The following is a 19832-nucleotide window of genomic DNA, read 5'->3' on the forward strand; positions in this document are numbered from 1 at the left end:
CCTTAACATGGTAACCTAATACATATAATCTACAGAAACACTTTCTTACCGAATGAAACCGTCAGGTAGGCACTGTGCCACTCTCCTGTACGTATTGAAGCTTCACATCTGTATTGACCAGAATCTGCAGTGTAGACGTCAGATATTTTCAGTAGTGACCCCCACGATTTCGTTCTTATGTTAAAACGCGGATCGTCCACCAGTTCAGTTCCGTCTTTATACCTGGGTAACGTTATGAGTTAGCGAGTTATTATATAAATAAGGTATTACTTGTTACGACTGTTTAAAAACTTGCACATTGGCGCGTGTGTATGGTTTGTTTATATAGTAGGGTGGAAAGATGGAACACCTTTAGCATATAATAGAGTGTGGGGAAGATGGGACACCTTTTCGTTCTATACTTTTTTTATACTATTTTTTCTTGTACGTCATTTCAAATTCGCGCGGGAAAATAAATTTACCATAAACATAGGCTATAAGTTACGAATTTTACGTCCCCAATACCCTTCAAAACTATTTTTATAATTACATAAACGTCCCACTTGTTTATTTTCATTCGTTAACTTACCAAGTAAATATAACAGCATCGGTTGGAGTGCCTTCTACTTTGCAACGAAATATTGCTTTGCCACCAGATTGCAGCGTTTGATTTACCATATCTTCCATCAAATTCAATTCCATATCGGGATCTAAAACAACAAACAACTGATCAATAAATGTCATGTTAACCTGTCGCTCCCATACACACAATTTAAACTGCTGATCCCAGTCCAAGATTTTAGCCCAACTACACGAAACGCAGTTCCGTGCGGTTTTAAGATCTAAGAAATCAAGCGTCGGCTAACTGATGGCAAAATCAAGTTGCTAAAGCTATATGCGGAAATACATGCATGACTGTTGGTTGGTTTAAATTTGTATGACCTATTTGGACTATAACTTTAAGTCTGCCGTTTTATCCTTGTGTGTGGGCCCATCCGTATTATGCCCAAATTCAAATTTAAATTTATTACACATACTCGAGATTCTTAGAAACAAGAACGGCTCGATATGCTGCAAAGACGCTGTGACGTCAACGGAACTATTACGTAGGAATATGACCAGGTTAATACCTACCTAAGTCATTATTGATCCATCTTAGCATCTTATACATAAACGTGCATTAGTAAACTGCGTTTGAATGCACACAGCTTATAACTATCATTTACGATTTTCGTATTTAAAGCAATAAGATTGAGGTTGCAAACCCGATTTATATTCAACCACAGTTGCTTCAGCGAAGCTTAATCTAGAGTGTTGTGGCAGTTACACCAATGTTCCCGGTGTTAAAATGATCAAGCGTTTCAGTGTTTCGCCATGTGTATCGCATATGCTTGCATCATGTGCATTAGGTGCAAGCATCTATGGCAGCGTTTTGAGAATGGGTATATTTGGGTAAAATAACTTCATTTAGTTTCAAATCTGTATTATTGAGTGTCTAAACTGCCTCGGTAGGGTAGAGTATAGTAGGGTGGGGAAAGTTGGGACACGTTTTAACTCTATTTTCTCGTCCAATGTGGTACTAAACAAGGAACTTTCAAAGAATTGTAAAACTATATGCTCAAGACTCCCATGGACCGTTGTTAACTGTTTAAAACACGATCAGGATATTCGGATATTATGTGCCGAAGGTGTCCCATCTTCCCCCATCCTACTATATTATATAGCACATTTAGGCATTTGGGTTTATTTATTGATAGGCGTAAATCTTAAGACCCCGGTATACTTGTTGAGCAATTGGTGAATAACTAAACAGACGGCGTGTTATAACACCAAATCCTCATAAATTCATTTGATTAGGAATCCATAGCAGCATATGTTAAGTTATTGATTATAGATTGCCACATCGGTATGCAGAGCATGTACACAAAGTATGGCAGATGCGAACACAGAATTGATAATTATACACATTAATTTTTAACGAACCGACATCAGCCAAGATCGCTAATCCCAACAATAAAAATTATATCTGTGTATTTTTGCACCCTGGAGACTCTGCACGGTTTTATTACGATTTTTACACGGGTATCGCTAGATTTCGCTCTTTTTTGGCATGTTCAAATTTGCGAAGCAATGCTTAGTTAGGCAGACATGACTTTATTTTAGGCGCCCTTTTGGAAACAGGAGCTTAGGCTATGCCTGTTATATGTCTCATACACTCTTACCACCATTGAGGGTGATATCTCGGACAGTTAACGTTCTATGGCACCGGGGGATTAAATGGCAACTGAGCAAACATTCCGGCATGGTAAAAGCGATTTAAAAGTTCAACAATGACCACCCACGTGTTATGTATAGGTGTTTGAAATATAATCCACGCTAGTATGTTTGAGTCACGGTTAATAAACTCGGTTTCGCCGGTTGAATAATCTACGTTGGGAATTGTGAGATCACATCCTAATCATTGTGACATCATATTCCAGTCATACGTCTTGGCTATGCTCCAAATAACACTAAGCATGAGGTATATAATACACTACGTGTCTCTCGTATATAATATAGTAGGGTGGGGGAGATGGGACACATTTAGCGCATAATATCTAAATACGCTTATCGTGTTTTATATATTAAACAGCGGTCTATAGGAGTCGTGAGGATATGATATTACAATTCTTTGCATTTTCTTTGTTTACTACCAAAAAGGAAGAGCAAATGGGATAAAAAGGGGTACCATCTTCCCCCATCCTACTATATAATGACACCCATTTATAACTGAATAGTGAGCTTAAAGTGGTATATAATAAGATACACTCTGTTTTAACCCGACAGTAAGCATGAGGTGTATGAATGTACCAGTGCCATGTGTTTCTGGTGCATGAGAAGACGCCTATACCTACATTAAGTAACCCTATACTGCATGAAGCTTCTTGCGCTCATGCAAAATAACCACGAACAGTTGCAACGGCGAAATATTTTAAATACCGAGGCCCCAACCATTCGTATCTGTGGTTTGTGGTATTTTAACTGGGGCAACTTTCGAATATGAATTATAGACATCTTGGATTTTATGACGTAAGTAATTAATTCCAGATTTTGCCTTGTATGCTACATTCGTGACTTTGTGATTGAAATTATACTCTAGAACTTTGACCAATCTCTTGATTGTCACGTAATAAAGATAACATTGTTTAGAGTTGTAGAACGGTAATTTGAATCGCCTTCGTCAGAACCGCAAGTGGAACACGCAGCACGCCCACTTAATTATTGGTTTGCTACGAAAACTCGAAGCAAAAAAAATTCAAAAATTCCGCCTTAACTTTGAGGTTTAAAACCTACTAATATCAGGTTTCAGCAAAACGGGCAAATTGTTGACGAGTAAGCGAAAGTGAGCCCAAACCACAACTAACCCAAGGAATATGATTCTAATCGACGGTTATTTTTTGCAGTTTACGCTGAAATTGCGTAATCGAACCCTAAATGGGCCTGTATGTGAAATTCAAATTCACCAAATAGTCATATAATCTTGAAGTATTAACACACGTCATACCTTCTGTTGGAGCTGGCGTAATTGGTTGGTCTATGGACGAAGCAGACGGTGTCGTACTGAAAGAATAAATACAAATAAATGAAATGACTTTACACTGATGTTGTTGCAGTTATTCAACAAATGAGGTCATATATTCTATCCACGTTATGTCATTAGTTCAATTCACTTCGTTATAAGACGGGAAAGTTGTTTATTCTATTTTCTCTTTCTATTTGGTAGTAAACAAAGAAAACTCAAAGATTTATAAAACCGTATCCATATAACTCCCATAGACTGTAGTTGATTGGAAAATACGATCAGGATATTTCGATATTATGTGCTAAAGGTATCCCATCTTCCCCCGCCCTACTATATCATTTATTCCACGCATGCACATTAAACATCATTTTAGTTGTTTAACTGAAGACAAGTGAATGTTACAGAACATTAAAAAAAACACAAAACAGAGACGGCAGAAATTACCTGGAACAAATCCCTTACACTAATAACAGCATGCAACTAAATATTTACACCCCTATCCCACTTGACCCGTTTAACCCCTAACGATCAGGGGCTTAACCCCTTAAGCTTAAAGACTTCTCTCGGTCTGGACATTCGAAGACGAAACTACTGACAACGTAATCCGATGTTTATACTTTAGCTCAGCGCTGGTGGAGCAATAAGATATATTCACAAACAGAATAAACAGAGTTTAATCCTTGAAATGCCGGGGTGGGTAAAAATGTTTGTAAATTATAACTTGTTTTGTTTATCTCACGAACCGGTACACTGTTTGTAGTTTAACCACATTGGAATTTCTAAATTTACCTGATAGAAGGTGTCAGGTCAACGGAGCGGAAGATTCGACGCAGAACTTCTTTTCTTTGTGACGTTTTCGAGGCAGAACAATCACCTATGATGCAATAAAGAATTGGTTTTTGAGTCAGAACAAGATAATGTTGATTCCTTTAAAGTGAACACGTAAGTGAATAAAAGTTCGAATAGTGGAACGTATGTGAACTAAAATTTTACGTAATTTCGTGACTTTTAAGTGGTTTGTTCCGTTCCAAAATACGAACGTCCGCCCAACTTAACAAAAGAAACACTTTGTTTGAGTTTAAGATTATATCTCAACTTATTTGATCGAAGCCACCACAGTGTGTTAAGTTCACAGTTGAGCGACCACATTTGTTGGTTTCCTTTATACGAATTTGACCCGAAATCGTAGAGCGCAACACGACTGGTGTATACCCGAGGGTATTACAATGAAATAACTGCAGAAACTGATGAAAGAAACGCCGAAGACTTTGTCTGCTGATTGATCTTATAAACTTCCCGCATATAATGAGCAATGCAAACACCTCGCACCAAAGTAAATGTAATTCACAAAGGAATCCCAGCGACAATGAGGCGTCAGAAAAATTTAACAAATTTTAGACTTTAACTACTTTCGCCCAACGTTTGACTTATTCTGCTGCTGTTGTTACCAAGCATTCTTTATTTTTAGGAAATTTAATTATTAAAACAAATATTTTTACTTAGATTTATTGAAAGCCAAATTGACGAAGTCTGGTTGCATGGCAGACGAAACATTGGATTTGAAACAAATTGACGTAAAATTTATTGATATGCTGGGAGATTCCTAACCTTTTTCTATTCTTTTATATTTTTAACGTTAATATTTTACAAATGAACAGGATGTTAAATGACGACAAAGGACAGAATTCTAACTTTTCTGTTTGTTATGCGACGTCGCGTAATATCGTCATAGCATTCATGCGTAAAGTTGGGACAATAAAATCGTTTTGTGACGTAACATAGAGAATTGTCAGATTGAACTTCTGAAGTATTTTCGTGATTTGTATTGGTTAAATATTTTATAATATCATGACGCAAAACGCGACGTAAGAGCTTCTAACGTCATACTGTAACGTAAAATTAAAAATACAATAGACACATAATAAATGCAATTATAAAGAATGTTTAGTTTCATTTTAAAACCAAAGTAATTTATAGATACAGTTGTATAAACAAGGTCATAGGTTGCATTGGTTCGATCCCATAGCGTGCAAATTAGGTTGGTAATTCTGACTATTTGCGCATCGTAAAATGTCCCACACTTTCAACGCAAGCTTTACTGGGTCGTTAAAGTCAAAACGAGACGCGAGCTGTTTCAGACGGAGATTTATTTCGTGTCTGTTTTATGTGAAGTGACTGGATCCGTGACGTCACAGCGTCAAATATTTGTAAAAATCCAAGTTTTTATATTACTTTCAGCAAATAATGGAACGCACTAAGGACCTGTATGCAAGATTACACAACTGCGAAAAAAGTGAGAACTGAAAAAAAATAATTTTCTGTAGATTATTGTATAAGTTCGCTCTTATATTGCAAATAAATACAACCAGCATTCTTAATAAAATCAACGTTTAAATAGTTTAAAGAATTGTGACAGTAAATTATTGCGACCAAAACTAACTAAAATGACCTAAAATCGCTCGGCAGGGGACATGGGTTCTGTGAATTTTGCACAGCATAGCGCGCATATGTGGTGTAATGGGTTCTGTACCACTGACAACAAAAATCCCAACATTTTACAGTATGTATACCTTTAATGATTAATTATTACGAATAAAGCAAACTGTCTTAAACTCGCTCGGCAGCGAGCATGGGGTGTTCACGTGTTTCGTGGGAAACAAATAACATCAAAGAAAGGTCAAAGGTTAAGTGTTGCAACATGACACCACGTTACACCTGGAGGTATACGTGGGGTGACTTTATTATTTGCTAGGTGTTTTAAAATGCTTAAGACTGCTGTAAGTAAACCAACTCAACAGAGAAGATTAACTAAAACAACAAAATACATTACTGACATAGAAGTAGACGACCATATGCAGTTTATACAATATACCATGATGGGAACTTATAGTAGAACGAATGGCGTTGGCTTATCAGTCCATATCCGCTTTCCATCTATTTAAATGTAATTTAATTAGGCCTGGTAGTGTGGTTTTAAATTGGTCATCCGGAACTTTGTGTCAAAGGTTTTAAACATAATGATTACGTTTATTTTAATACTATACTATTCTATAAGGTTGAGATCCTACGGCTAGATATACCATGGGATTGAGATTTGGCCAGAGCTATAGCTCATTGCCCCAACATTTCAATATACCGGCAACACTTAACCGGAATGCTGTTGGAAAAACGCGGATTTTAACCTAACGAGGCGTGACGCAACTAAAATATAAAACTATGTTTGGCGGAAGTTCTTTTAAGAATTTATTTCCGCTCTACGTTAAAGCAGACACCCAAGTATTGTAGTTGCTATTTTGGTACAGAAACTAGATGTGTGTATCTACAAACAAGAACGCAGGGGGTCTTTCAATTACAACCGTTTTAAAATTTGCACTCTTGACCCGCGTGACGTCACCAGTATTGCGTAAACACTCAATCGTTACTTTCTAATGAACGGCAATCTATTTTCTTTGTCATCGAAACTTTTGTTACAACATGGAACCGGTACTTACCGCAAAATGCGAGAAAGCAGATAAGCAGGCAGCAACCGACGCTCCGGGCACAATTCATGTTCCTGTAAGGTCCAGACGCTCGGTTTGAGGTCGTCGAGCCGACGAATTACGGTAGCGTGAAGACAATTAGGTCAAGAGATGCAAAGACAATGGTAGCAAGCTGTTTCTTCGCACTACGGCCCAGCTACGTGAAAATTAACTTCTGTGAAAATTAGAAAAATTATGCCAAAGGTCACGCTTGGGTTAATAACAAATACATACAGTATATTTGTAAAACTCAATCAAAATCTAAACTATCCAACACTGACCTAAAATGTGAAAACAACTTACTAAAATAGCAAACAATTTTATTTCTTACTGAAACACAGTTTCAAAGAAGTTTCACAGATATATCATCGAGTATACTATGTAAACGGACTTTGCGTTTGCACTATCGTTATGTTACAACATACATATTCTTACGGCTGAATTACAAGTCCAAAAACTTGAAAAATAAAAGCGAATAGAGTTTCCACAAAAAGTTCCAAACACATCTGTCCACACTTAGACAACTATTTTAACTAAAACCAGACGAAGCCACGATTTTAACGAAAACCAGCAGAATAGACTCAAACGTCAGGCATAATTACCACCCATACACACGACCATATATAATGAGTACGTTTCCCGAGAATATGCGACTTGAAGTGGCGAAGCTATTCAATAGTAACTTGTTAATAACAAAAACTTAAGCCAAGACTCATGTGGGAGTATTTCTAAATGTTTTAAATACGGCGTAATTGTACAATATTACAACTACACGTATAGTGGGTTGGGGTAAGATGGTGTTTCGTTTACTTTTACCATCTCAAAGAAAACACAAAGAAATATATAAAATTATTATCACGACTTCAAAAAAGGTTTTTAATTGTTAAAATAAGGATTAGGAAACATGGGATGTTATGTTCTTACGATTTCTCATCTTACCCCACAGTACTGTACAAAAGTTATAACCCGAAACGCATAATTCGTATGAAATACGAATCGCTTAAGAAATCCAATTCATCATTGCTATATATCCGCAATGGTAACATGTCCAATCCACCATTGACATACATATAGGAACTACTTCATTTCAATACGTTTACCACACACATACAACTGTTTTAAGTAACAGAGAATGGAAACCTGGGTAACTGGGAAGTAAGATTTTATGTTTGATTATTCAACAGCGTTTGCTAATGTCTCGTAAATCAGCGAAAATTACATTTGATATTTGTTTAACGGCGATTGGAACAAAGCAAAGTTTTAAGGTATATGCGCTTTACGGTAGCTTTAAATAAACGTTTTAAATTTAATTATATTCCATCATTTATCAAGAGAGTAAAACCTAATGATCAAAAGACAACACCTAAATCGAATTTCTTGTAATGAGCTAATTACTATTTGAGCATATCATACAATACACATGTTTAAAGTTAAAAAAACTCGTATACTGGTATAAAAATAACCTTGATTATTTAAAATTCTATTGAAATTTACGATACAGTATCATTTGAAAAGCAACTCTTATCCAAACTCAAGCAGTGTGTCAGAATCAGATACTTAACTAGTGAACAGTTTAGATACAAAACATTGACTGTAATCTAAGCTACTTTTTCTATTATTTTGCTACTCACTGTGTATCAATACACATTGAAACTACATCTGTTACTTGTTCTGAAGTGCTTTGGCGCTGTAACTAATGATACTTTCGACGTTTGAACGAACGATTTGTATTGAACGAGCAAAGAAATGGCATTCTTGTCTGCCTGGAGCTAAGACGGCGCGTATCTCACCAAATACGAGCTCTTACAATTCCGACTGTCTAAAAATTTTCGCTTTGAAGCAGAAGGAGACATCGAAAGAAGAAGGCAAAGTGAGAGAAGCGACGCTTTTGGTGTGAGATCCGAATCGGAAAAAACTTGGCGCTGATATGATGACGTCATTGCTCCTTATCCGACGTCACGGCTAGAACGTCACTTCAAGGTGTTAGATGTCACACTCGCTGTGTGAACAAAACGGCAGGCTTGGCAGTGAGCATGAGATGTACCAGTAGACATTGCGTGTCTGGTGTATATGACACTCATTAAAACTGAACAGTGCGATGAGGTGTATAAATACACAATATGCATCTGGTCTATGGGACACATATGATAGACTCGACCGTGAGCATGAGTTATTTAAATGCATAATATTATCCCATGTACAAGCAGACACTAACGATATACCTCGGCAGTGATAATGGGAAAATAAGACAATATTTACTCATTAAGACCTCCCCACAAAGTGTGACCGCAAACGGAAGGAACAGCTCAGTGCGGATAATCCAAATGTTCAGTTTTATCATAGAAAAGATTGATGACCAACAATGCTGCTTCTTATCTAAGGAAGAATAATACTTGGTGTGAGGTCACCGCGAGGTCATTTATCTTCTCGTTTGATTGATTACTGACATGTTTACATTCAAAAAGACAAAGGACGTAAAATGGAACTTTCATGTTTATTATCGTTGATGTGACTGGTGTATTATATTGTATTGTATAGACTTTGTTTCTGTTTTCAATGAAATAAACAGCACTGGAAAAGGATTAAATTGAAAAGTTTTCTCTAATTACAATTCCTAAAAAATACAAAACATATATTTTTATTCTATAAACCAAGTTCTCAATTTTCTGTGCCGTTTTTGGTTTCCTTTCAGAGGCACTCAACACCCGTAATCTGCTTCACGAAAAAAAGCTAGATATATTTTAACGTATAGTAGGATGGGGGAAGATGGGACACCTTTTGCGCATAGTATCCGAATATCCTAATCGTGTTTTAAACAATCAACAACGGTAGAGTCTTGAGCATATAGTTTTACAATTCTTTAAATGTTCCTTGTTTACTACCACATGGGACGAGAAAATAGAGTTAAAGATGCCCAACTTCTCCCATCCTACTATATATGTTAGGCTACTTTATTCGCCACTTTGCAGCAACCGACCATTTACATAAACAAGGCTACGTGCATAAATTTGTATATACGCCCACAAATAAACACAATGGTTAAGAAACCCATAGATAGATCGACATAGGTAGGCTACCAACGACTTGCGTTTTAGTACCTCAACCAACAGGCGGTTTTAATCACCTTATGCCCTCTGTCGAGATGCTAAGAACTACTGAGGTGCGAATTTTAATCAGACTAATTAGTAACCACATTTTGCTGTGCAGCGGTACAAATTTGTGGCGTATTACACTGAAGGTGCGTGAAATACGATTGCTTGTGAATTCATTCAATATCCAAACGTTTTAGACAACCCATAGGAGGCTACTTACCGCAAACTGTCGTGCTTAATGACACATGCACCTATAGTGGTGGCAGCGTTATGTAGCGGATGAATTTTCACCGAATGAGCATGCTTCTCTAACAGTTGGGTACTAAGGTACAGCTATAAGAGTCTATAAGTCAATACACCATTCCAGTGATAAACGAATTTGTATTCAATTTTAACATCTTGAAAATAACGGAACAAGGAAAATTAATCTTCAAAAATCTATAGAAATCAAGTATGTTTATTTAGAATGTTCCGTTTAAGGGAAATTCCCCTAATTAGAAATCCGTTGTAGTTATATTATTTACACGAAGGTACGAACTACAGAATTGTTCAGTGCGTGGGGCAAGACCCCAAAACAGAACTGGTAACATGGAAAAGAATGAACACCAAACGTCAAATGAAACGCAACAAAAACCTTGGATATTGGTTTCGTAAATTCAGGAAGGAACAAATATAAAAACCTAAACCCCAGGAGTATGACGCCATACAAAACTGCTGTTTCTGATTTTCTCCTGGTCCTGAGGTAATTGCGATATCGAGGGCACATGAGCGCCAACTAGCGGTAGGCGCGTTGTGTGCAAATGAACGCGTGGTGGCGCCGTAATTTGTTTAAACGCCGTGAACAAGACGGCGTTCGTTTTGATCGAATATTTGAAGAAAATTGCGAAATCCAGGTTCAACAACAGTGTTAATATTTGTTTATGATGTAAAAATGAGCATCGTCTTGGAATAATTAGACCAAATACTGTGCAAGCAACTTATAGCAGCATTTGGACTGCATTAAACATAGTTGAATTGCACTGTGGACCGAAAAACCATGGGACATCCCCCTAATTTAGGAGTTTTCCCTTTTGTTTGGGAGTTCCCCATTTGAAGGGACTTTAAAACGAAACAAAACATAAAATCCATCAGGTGGGGCTAGTAAGTTAAAAGTCTGCAAATTCTTTGACGCACTTTTCCGTGGAGTGAACTCGGAGTTGCTCTTCTTCATAATCATCAAAGTTTTCCGTGGAACCCGGGTGTTTGAACTTCGGGATGAAGGGAGCATCCAACTGTATGGGTGGGTGGATTAGCATTAGGTGGTGGTAATGAGGGTAGAAGGGGGTTAAAGGGGAAGTTCTTAAGAGGGGTTAAGGGCATAGGCGTAACGTATGGTGTGGCTTCGGCACCTTGACATGCCACCTTAAATTTTGAAAAGGCGGTGATCTTGCATGTTTTAGCATCCCGGTTTTAAGCCTAAATCAGTTTTTACCCCACTGTTAGGTGTCTATACAAACAAGCAAAGCAAACTGCATTGTATTCGCCGCATTAATCAATGAGATTTCTATGTTTGATGACTAGGATGTCAAAATGTAACTGTATTTTAACAATGTGACCCTAGCAAAAAAATTAGGAAAATTCTACCCTACAATATCATTGCAAGATACATCTTTCTTATAATAGCATATTAGAACAATTATTTATTCATGAACGTATCATATGGTATTTAACTACACACTGCTGATGTAACCTAGACCTACATACCCAGACACATAATCTGCCTTTCAAATTTGTACTCGAAATGTCAGCTTTAAATAGACATGGAGCCCACAAAGATCTTATACACCACATAGACATCTTACCTTTCTTTGATACACAGCAATCCAATCAATTGGTTGGAACCATCTGTGTCCCTTTATATCGGACACTCCATTCTTAAGGTTCCCAAATCTTTTCGTCAAATCAACTTGGAGTAGATTTCGAAGCAAATCCTTTAACTCGGAAGTGAAATGTGACGGGAATCGAACCTGGGGTGATTCGTATAATATGTTAGATACCTAAATGATCATCTATATTTTTTAGAATATTTAAAAAGCTGTGTTTCAACCCTTTTTTTGTGTTCTGTCCATTTAAACTGGTTTATAAATACCAATTCTATGAAGTTTTGGGCCTATAAATATACTGTGTGTAGTGTGTTTAATGTGCTTATATATCCCTTACAATAACTTTACAATGAGTATAGGGTGAATGGACACACCGTGTATATCTAGGAAGACACCCATGTTATAACTTGACAGTAAGCATAAGGTACCCACCTTCCCTGAAACAATCTTCTCGTATATTTGGATGGGTTGATCAGCGAAGAAAGGAGGATAGCCGGCTGCCATCTCGTATATAAGCACACCAAGAGCCCACCAATCCACAGCTTTGTTGTAACCCTATATATAATAACAAGTTCGGTTAATGGGGCACACATGAGACCTGAAGTGTTGGTGTATTGTCTCATCGCCCTAACACACAGGGTGCAACAATCTAAACAGCATTAAGAAAAATTGGTCATGTAAAAAGATGTGTACAAACCGCATTCATGGATGCTATGGCTAGTCAATAAGTGAGATTCTATTCTAAAGGTCAAGTGGGGCACACTTTTTTCAGCAACTGTCATAAACTATAGGTATTTCTTTGTTCAAAGGGAGAAATCTTTTTACCTTGCTAAGAATAATCTCAGGTGCCAAGTATTCAGGGGTCCCACATAGTGTCCATGTGCGGCCTTTAACACGCTTTGCGAACCCAAAGTCAGTGACCTGACAAGAGAAAATCAATGTATTTTGTATAAATTGAGAAATTGAAGATTGTTTTGTTGATCCTCCGTAAAAACTACCAGTGACACACTTGTATAAATGCTTGTGAAAAGTGGTAAAATCATTTCAAGATTATTTTAATTGGCACTAAAACTGGTAGTTTAAATGATATAAAAAAAAAAAGATCTCGAAATAGAATTTAAACAAACATTGAACATTCCAGACACACTAAACCAGACACATATTAAACAAAGAATGCAATAAAACACATACAGGTTTATCGGTTTAATACCCACGCCACACATGATCTTTACATTACCTGTATGTAACCTTGCTGGTCAATAAGCAGATTCTCAGGTTTGAGATCTCGGTAAATGATGTCTAGGTAGTGAAGGTATTCGAAGCCAAGGACGATTTGTGCCGCGTAGAATCGTGAATGAGATTCACTAAAAATAATCAATCATTATTTTCTATTTATATAACACAATGTTGATGATGGTGGTGCAAGCCTGCACGGGAAGTTAATGCTGACTAACTGGTGTAGGATGTCTACGCGTGTGTCATTCTGAGTGGTGTAGGGGTTCACTTAAATTTAATAACACAGAGGTAAACAACAAAAAGTTGTAGTATGTTATAAAATAATCATGATAACAATTGTAAACGTAACATAAAAACTGGGGGGATATTAGACAAAAAAGTGACTTCTATTTCAGAAGCATAAAATATCATTTTCACCTTTTTATGTATGTGTGTGTACATTGGGTAATGTGAAATGCAGTTTGTACCTAAGCATGACACTCAATCAATTAAAACTCATTTCAATTATTTTTTTTAATCCTCAATATGGCACAAAGGAACTATAGAGAGACCTTGTAAATCTGCATCATTAATCGCTGCATGTGCAGCATAACTTGATTAATTTCAAGACGGAGTTAAACTAATCAATTTGAATTGAAGGACTTAGTTGCAAACCCATTTCAACCCTACAGTACTGACGTCTGACAAGATGATTAAAAGCATTACAGTTCCCTTTTTAACATTTGAGGTTTTTTAGATGGTGCTATAACAACAGACACACGAGAGTTTTTATGTTAAATATATAAATCAATTTAGTGTATACTGTAATGAACTAATGATGGTACGAGAATCGCTCAACAATATGAGTGCTAGCTTAAGGCCGAAACACATCACAGTTATTATTACATATCAGGACTAACAATTGAAATGTTTTGTTGTTTTTAGCATTATTGTCACTAAGCACACATACAATCAAGGTCATAAGGTTGTGTGTCTAGGAGGTTTAATTTAAGCTTAACAACAAACGAATCAACGCATGTCTGTTATTGTTGCTTTAACTGTCTGTGTGGCTCCGAGAAATTAATAGGAACGTTTTAGGGTTTACATTATGCTGGCCTCCTCTGGTTTTAATCCTAAACATATGGGTATTTATTATTGATACCTTTGTGATATCTAACTTCAAAACTATTGTTTTTAAATTAAAATGAATGTAACATAGGACAGATATAAAGGTATTACAAAAACTATGTGTTATTTAACAATTTATTAGTTTGGGCAGCAGAAATGAATGTAACTTTGTGAGATGGTTGTGTTTTTCTGTATGGCTGACAAATCCGACAACTCATTAGTAATCAACTAATCAAAGGGTCTGAGCAATTCCCACTAAGTGACTTGGCCAAAGACACACAGACGCCCAAAATGGTAGCAGCATTGAGCTTTGAACACAGTATTCTATAATTAAGAATAAAGTATTACCTGAATCTTCCTATTCTTCTTAAATGTGAAAACATTTCCCCTCCTATCACATACTCCAGCACCATGTATAGATTGCTGTTGTCCTGTAGTAAATTCAACATCATTATTATTATTTAAATATATACAGCCGTTTAATTAGGTAAAGCTTAAAGTAAAACTACTACAAAGCTACGCTTTGGTAAATGTCAACTTTTTCAAGCTGCCCTTCTTTCTTACATTTTGGTATCCCATTTCATGATATGAGATTAAATTCATAGCAGCGTGAAGGCTGCACTCATTTGACTCCAGAGTTAATTATATATTTTCCAAGAACTAAATTACAGCACAAAAATTAACATAAATTTTATTACATTTCGTCTGCCATGTGACGGGACCTCTTCAGAGTTCTTACTCAGCAAATTAAATTTTTATGACAGATCAGTTCTTAGAAAAATATTATGTCTGTTGGCACTAGAGGCAGTATTAACTGTTAAACTTTGACACACAGTTAGGTTGGCATAGAGCAACATATCAGACTATATAAGTACAACAGCCAAAGGTTGAATTTCACGGCATACACTTTACGACTAGTGTCAATCTACACCTTGTCAGGTTTTATTTTAAACGCACCATGGTACTGCATGTACAACAAAATCAATATGACTTAAAAGTATACATTTGTATTATATTGTATATATCCTAATAGAAAGGCTTTGCTTGAAAACAAAACCTTTATTTCTAAAGTTTCAGCACCAAGTTTTTATGTGGAGAATATTGATTTAATAATCATATGAATTATGACATCGTAATGACTTATTGTTACAGCTGAATCATTTTTCACACTTAACAAACTCTTTATTCAAGCACACAAACCACTTAACACATCACAGCTAACCAAGTTTTCTATGCAATGTCAATATAACGCTAGAAACTACCAAACAAATTATATTGAAAGCAACAGACGAAGCTTATATAACAATAAGAAGACATATTTAGTTATAAATAAAAATCCAACCAGAATAACTGGCTTGCGGTATACAGCTGCAACCAAATATTAAAACATGGTTTGTAAGCCACCTTTCTAAAAACGTTGTCTATTTCTTATCTAAAATCAGAGATATAACTTGGAAATACCCTGCCATTGGAAAATACCATACAACAACAGACTTAACATTTAGAATGTTCAATATGAATTAATATATATAATATACCTTAAACGAGAAATCCATTTTAACTAAGAAAGGAAAATTAATAGCTTGTAAGATTTTCTTCTCGTTTAAAGTGTGTTCCACTTGCTTCAGCTTTACTACCTAAAATAAAACAGTAGTCTTTAATGTTTTTAATTTCCCAGATAGTTGAGGACATTAACTGAAATAAGAACATGTCCCCGTAGTTTGTGGTCCATAAAAACAGTTTCATTGGGTTATTTGAACATATTATACTTTAGACGGGGTAAGCCACAAACCTCTATTAAATAAACATTTGTGCCACAGAAAAAAATGTTTAATGTTTGGGAAGCACTGGTATAAGTTTTAACTCTATATGGATATACAACAAACATTTTTTATAAATAATTGGTATAAGTTTAAAATCTAAATTGCTGTTTTATTGAAACTTAAAAAAATGCATGTCAAAGATATGAAGTATTGGGCAAACGATTCTATACGCAGAATTGGGTGTTAAGTGATATTTAAAAGCTATTTTCAGGGCTTTCAACTAATTCAGTTAAGCTAGAAGTTAAATCTACCATAAAGCTTCCCTAAAAAAGATGACACCAGCTTTTTTGGACTCAACTTCCAAAGCCTTAATCATTGATACGTCATCCAACACTCTAACACCAGACCTTAAGACATTTTATCTTACCTTTTGTTTATCTAGTATTTTCATGGCATAATAATTTGAATTCTCCTTCCTTTTAACAAGAATAACTCGACCAAACGATCCAGTTCCTAAAGTTTTCAGACGCTCAAAATCGTCCAATTTTGAATTATTCTGAAAAACATTTTAAATATTATTTGATAATACATTCACAAAACTTGAGCAGTTATACTAATATTGGTCCATTAATTGTAAGGTTCAATGGCAGAAGATGCAACCAGGGATTTAGGTTGAGTTGACGCATAATTACGGATTTCCCGTACTATTTAAAACTGCGTATAATTGTAATGTAAACCATGTCCGCCAGTATGCTAATTTTGAAAGATAATTCTGTTTATAATGGATTGGCCTATGAACTTATAGCCCGAATAAGCATTTAGTTATAAAAACTTAGAGAACAAAAGCTGAGTCAAGTACTATATTACCCAAAATAGACTGTGTATTATACTGAGTCACATAACGGTATAATAGCCAATATTCTTACCACAAAATTGATCCTTAAGAGCTAAATAATTGTTTTAAATAAAAATAATTTTACAGCGACAGCAATTCATGAATTTATTTGTTCAAATTTCAATCACCTGAATAGGATTTTCCCATTTCTTTAAAAATTCTTCCTTTGCTTCTGCCAAGAAGGCTTTCACTGTGTAAGAAGTTTACATTAGCTATTCTTGTTAAATTAAATTGGCAAGAGGTGGAAGCGTAGACCGATACATGCTACACCTTTAATTACAAATATACAATTAAAACATTGCTTCAGCTAAGTTTGTAACATTAGAACAAAGCATAAATAGATAAATATTTTCATATATTACAATAACCCATACTACTACCAGCGGCTAACAAATTCAAAAATCAATTTAATAATTTTGTACTTGATAATTCAGGTTTAATATTAGTTTTTATTAGGATTGTCTAATAAATATAAATTATAGGCCACTGGCCACTGGGAGAACATTTGTTCTAAGTAGAACATAAAGTAATAATATACCAAGGACTACTGTTGCTTTCAGCCTATTTAAGATAATAGAAATGTGGTCATAACCTTTTTAAATACTGCAGTGTCATTTGTAATGATAATACATATTTTATATTAAGTTATAATTGTGTGATTTTGAAAAGGAACAGCTGTACGAGTGTCTTAACATGAAATTCCTACAAATAACCCAAGCATAAGTTCCTGGTAAAGTCATGCTTGACATTCATCATAACAACCCATTGTAATATTACGGACTACTCAGTTGATCTTTTATAGGCAAACATTTATTGATCATGAAAAGGCATTGTGACCTAACTAAACAACAGTCTTTGTTCTAGTTCAATTGAACTTTAAAAAGCAATTCCCATTCAAAATGATTGACAGATGAATAATGCACATTGTGCAGTAACAATACCAACAGTTTCCTGTACATATTATGCAGACTGTTGAACAAAATAAACCCAAATACAAACGGAAATTTTAACAAACCAAAACCAAGCAACGCTGACAATACAAACTTGCTCCATCATATTTATATATATAACAGCAGAGTTCAGTAGTTAAACATATCAATTCAACAGCCAGTGTTTGTAGCAATCATAACCTTTTCCATGCTTCACAGAGCACAGCTTGGTGGTTAAAGAGAGGCCAACACCCCATAAATTAAACATGAGAACTAACGGCAGAAAAATATCCAAGACTGAATAATACTTTCAACCTTTACATGACTGAGCGCTTCTACTGTTGTTTTCAAAACAACAACTAAATTTATGTTCTGTGTTAGATTTATAACATATAATAAAAAATATTTAAAATATGGATGGTGTTAATAAAATAGCACTTAAGCTTAAATTCTTCAGCAGTATTTACTGTTTACCAATATATATATATAACTTAAATTGTTATTAAAATAGTGAACTAATACACCACAGCACTGAATAGCAGACAAACAGACTCCAAACTAAAATGATGCTACTACTTCTACAAATAAAGTATTTATATGTATATACTTTGTAGTTTTGGTACAATTAAAATAATATTGAAAACAATGTACAAACCATACGCATAATAATTGAGATTGTATTCTTCCCATTGTTGCTTATTATGATGTTTTTCTTTATCCTTACCAAACAATGAATACAAACTATGCATAATTTGCCACTTAATTGAGGCTATAAAATACAATTACAACTTTATAACCAATAATTTGAAACAATTTAAACTGCCTCTTAAATTCTCAACAATATTAAACTAAAAGTGTAAAATGATGTTAAACAAACATTCTACATCGGTGCGACAATATTCCGAAATTTAAACCTTAAAACCTCGCCATACATTCAGTTCACTTTTCACGCTGCTAAATCGTGTGTAACAATCCATAGAAGACCAGAATTGCATGATACACACAACATTCCGTGACTTACCAACACTAGACGCATCATTTCCTATCTAACTTCCTGCAACTATCACATCAACATCTCAGCAATACAATATAACAAAACCTTCTTTCTGCAACTAAGCTTATAAATATTACATGAACCTTTATACAATTTAACAAAACCACTTCCAGCATTTTTCATACTTGAACCTGAATGCACTTTGTTTAGAAAATGTGACACCTCTGAAACATAACATTAGTTTATCCGATACACACAATTAATTAAGACTCCTTTCCAGCAACAGTCGAAAAGAAACATTTAAATAGATGTCACCACAGTGCAGGGGCGTATACAAGGGGGGGGTCACGGGGGTCCGGACCCCCCCCTTTGAATATTATTTAAAATTTTTTTTTTTTTTTTTTTGTAAAATTGTTTTTTTTTTCTTTAATCTAAAGTTCCACTATTTTTGTGTTAATATTTTTACCCGGGGTTAGTATAAGGTGCTTAATCACGTGTAAAAAACTAGGGATGGGCCGAATCAGGATTCCATCAATTCGGCGTTATTCGATGCATTTTTTATTATGCAATCGAATCCGAATATGCGTGGTTGAATACGTGGGATTCGAGTTTGTAACAAAACCTAGTTCAAACAAATTCGTTCGTTAGGAATTTACTCTTGGAAAGTCAGGAACAGCAGCACCTGCGAGTTACTGAGTGGCATGTGTGTCCGCGTTTGATTTCGTAATTAAAGGCGAAAAATTGTAAAACTACTCATACTTTAATATTGCAAAATCTTTTGTAACAATTATCAATAATTTTTTTACATGAATTCTACATGTTGCAGCACTGCAATTCACGAAACTCGTGTCTTGTGCGGTCTCTCTGATCGTAAACCACATGTTCGTTTGATCGG

At 35.4% G+C, this 19832-nt stretch overlaps 2 protein-coding genes across 7 annotated transcripts in view; both read right to left on the minus strand.

Moving 5' to 3' along the window:
* Positions 1 to 8127, minus strand: part of LOC100176053 (inactive tyrosine-protein kinase transmembrane receptor ROR1) — a 19194-nt gene extending 11067 nt beyond the window's left edge. Inside the window, exons 1-6 of one of the 3 annotated variants that reach the window (XM_026835414.1) lie at positions 7999 to 8127; positions 7033 to 7234; positions 4331 to 4415; positions 3524 to 3579; positions 569 to 689; positions 50 to 222 (exon numbers count right to left, since the gene is read on the minus strand). In XM_026835414.1, the coding sequence (XP_026691215.1) occupies positions 50 to 222; positions 569 to 689; positions 3524 to 3579; positions 4331 to 4415; positions 7033 to 7090 (493 nt within the window). In that variant the 5' untranslated portion in view covers positions 7091 to 7234; positions 7999 to 8127. Of the gene's footprint in view, positions 1 to 49; positions 223 to 568; positions 690 to 3523; positions 3580 to 4330; positions 4416 to 7032; positions 7235 to 7293; positions 7313 to 7998 lie in introns of those variants that run through there. The other 2 variants (XM_026835413.1, XM_002123820.5) reach the window with 2 other exon arrangements.
* Positions 8128 to 10512: 2385 nt separating this feature from the next.
* Positions 10513 to 19832, minus strand: part of LOC100176009 (cAMP-dependent protein kinase catalytic subunit alpha) — a 20883-nt gene continuing 11563 nt past the window's right edge. For 2 of the 4 annotated variants that reach the window (XM_009861023.3, XM_026835444.1), the window contains exons 2-10: positions 17143 to 17204; positions 16547 to 16675; positions 15895 to 15993; positions 14705 to 14787; positions 13251 to 13377; positions 12839 to 12934; positions 12446 to 12568; positions 11993 to 12157; positions 10516 to 11422 (exon numbers count right to left, since the gene is read on the minus strand). In XM_009861023.3, the coding sequence (XP_009859325.1) occupies positions 11297 to 11422; positions 11993 to 12157; positions 12446 to 12568; positions 12839 to 12934; positions 13251 to 13377; positions 14705 to 14787; positions 15895 to 15993; positions 16547 to 16675; positions 17143 to 17204 (1010 nt within the window). In that variant the 3' untranslated portion in view covers positions 10516 to 11296. Of the gene's footprint in view, positions 11423 to 11992; positions 12158 to 12445; positions 12569 to 12838; positions 12935 to 13250; positions 13378 to 14704; positions 14788 to 15894; positions 15994 to 16546; positions 16676 to 17142; positions 17205 to 18598; positions 18721 to 19832 lie in introns of those variants that run through there. The other 2 variants (XM_002129007.5, XM_009861024.2) reach the window with 2 other exon arrangements.

The sequence above is a fragment of the Ciona intestinalis genome, chromosome 8 (genome assembly GCF_000224145.3).
Source record: "Ciona intestinalis chromosome 8, KH, whole genome shotgun sequence".
Classification (NCBI taxonomy): domain Eukaryota; kingdom Metazoa; phylum Chordata; class Ascidiacea; order Phlebobranchia; family Cionidae; genus Ciona; species Ciona intestinalis.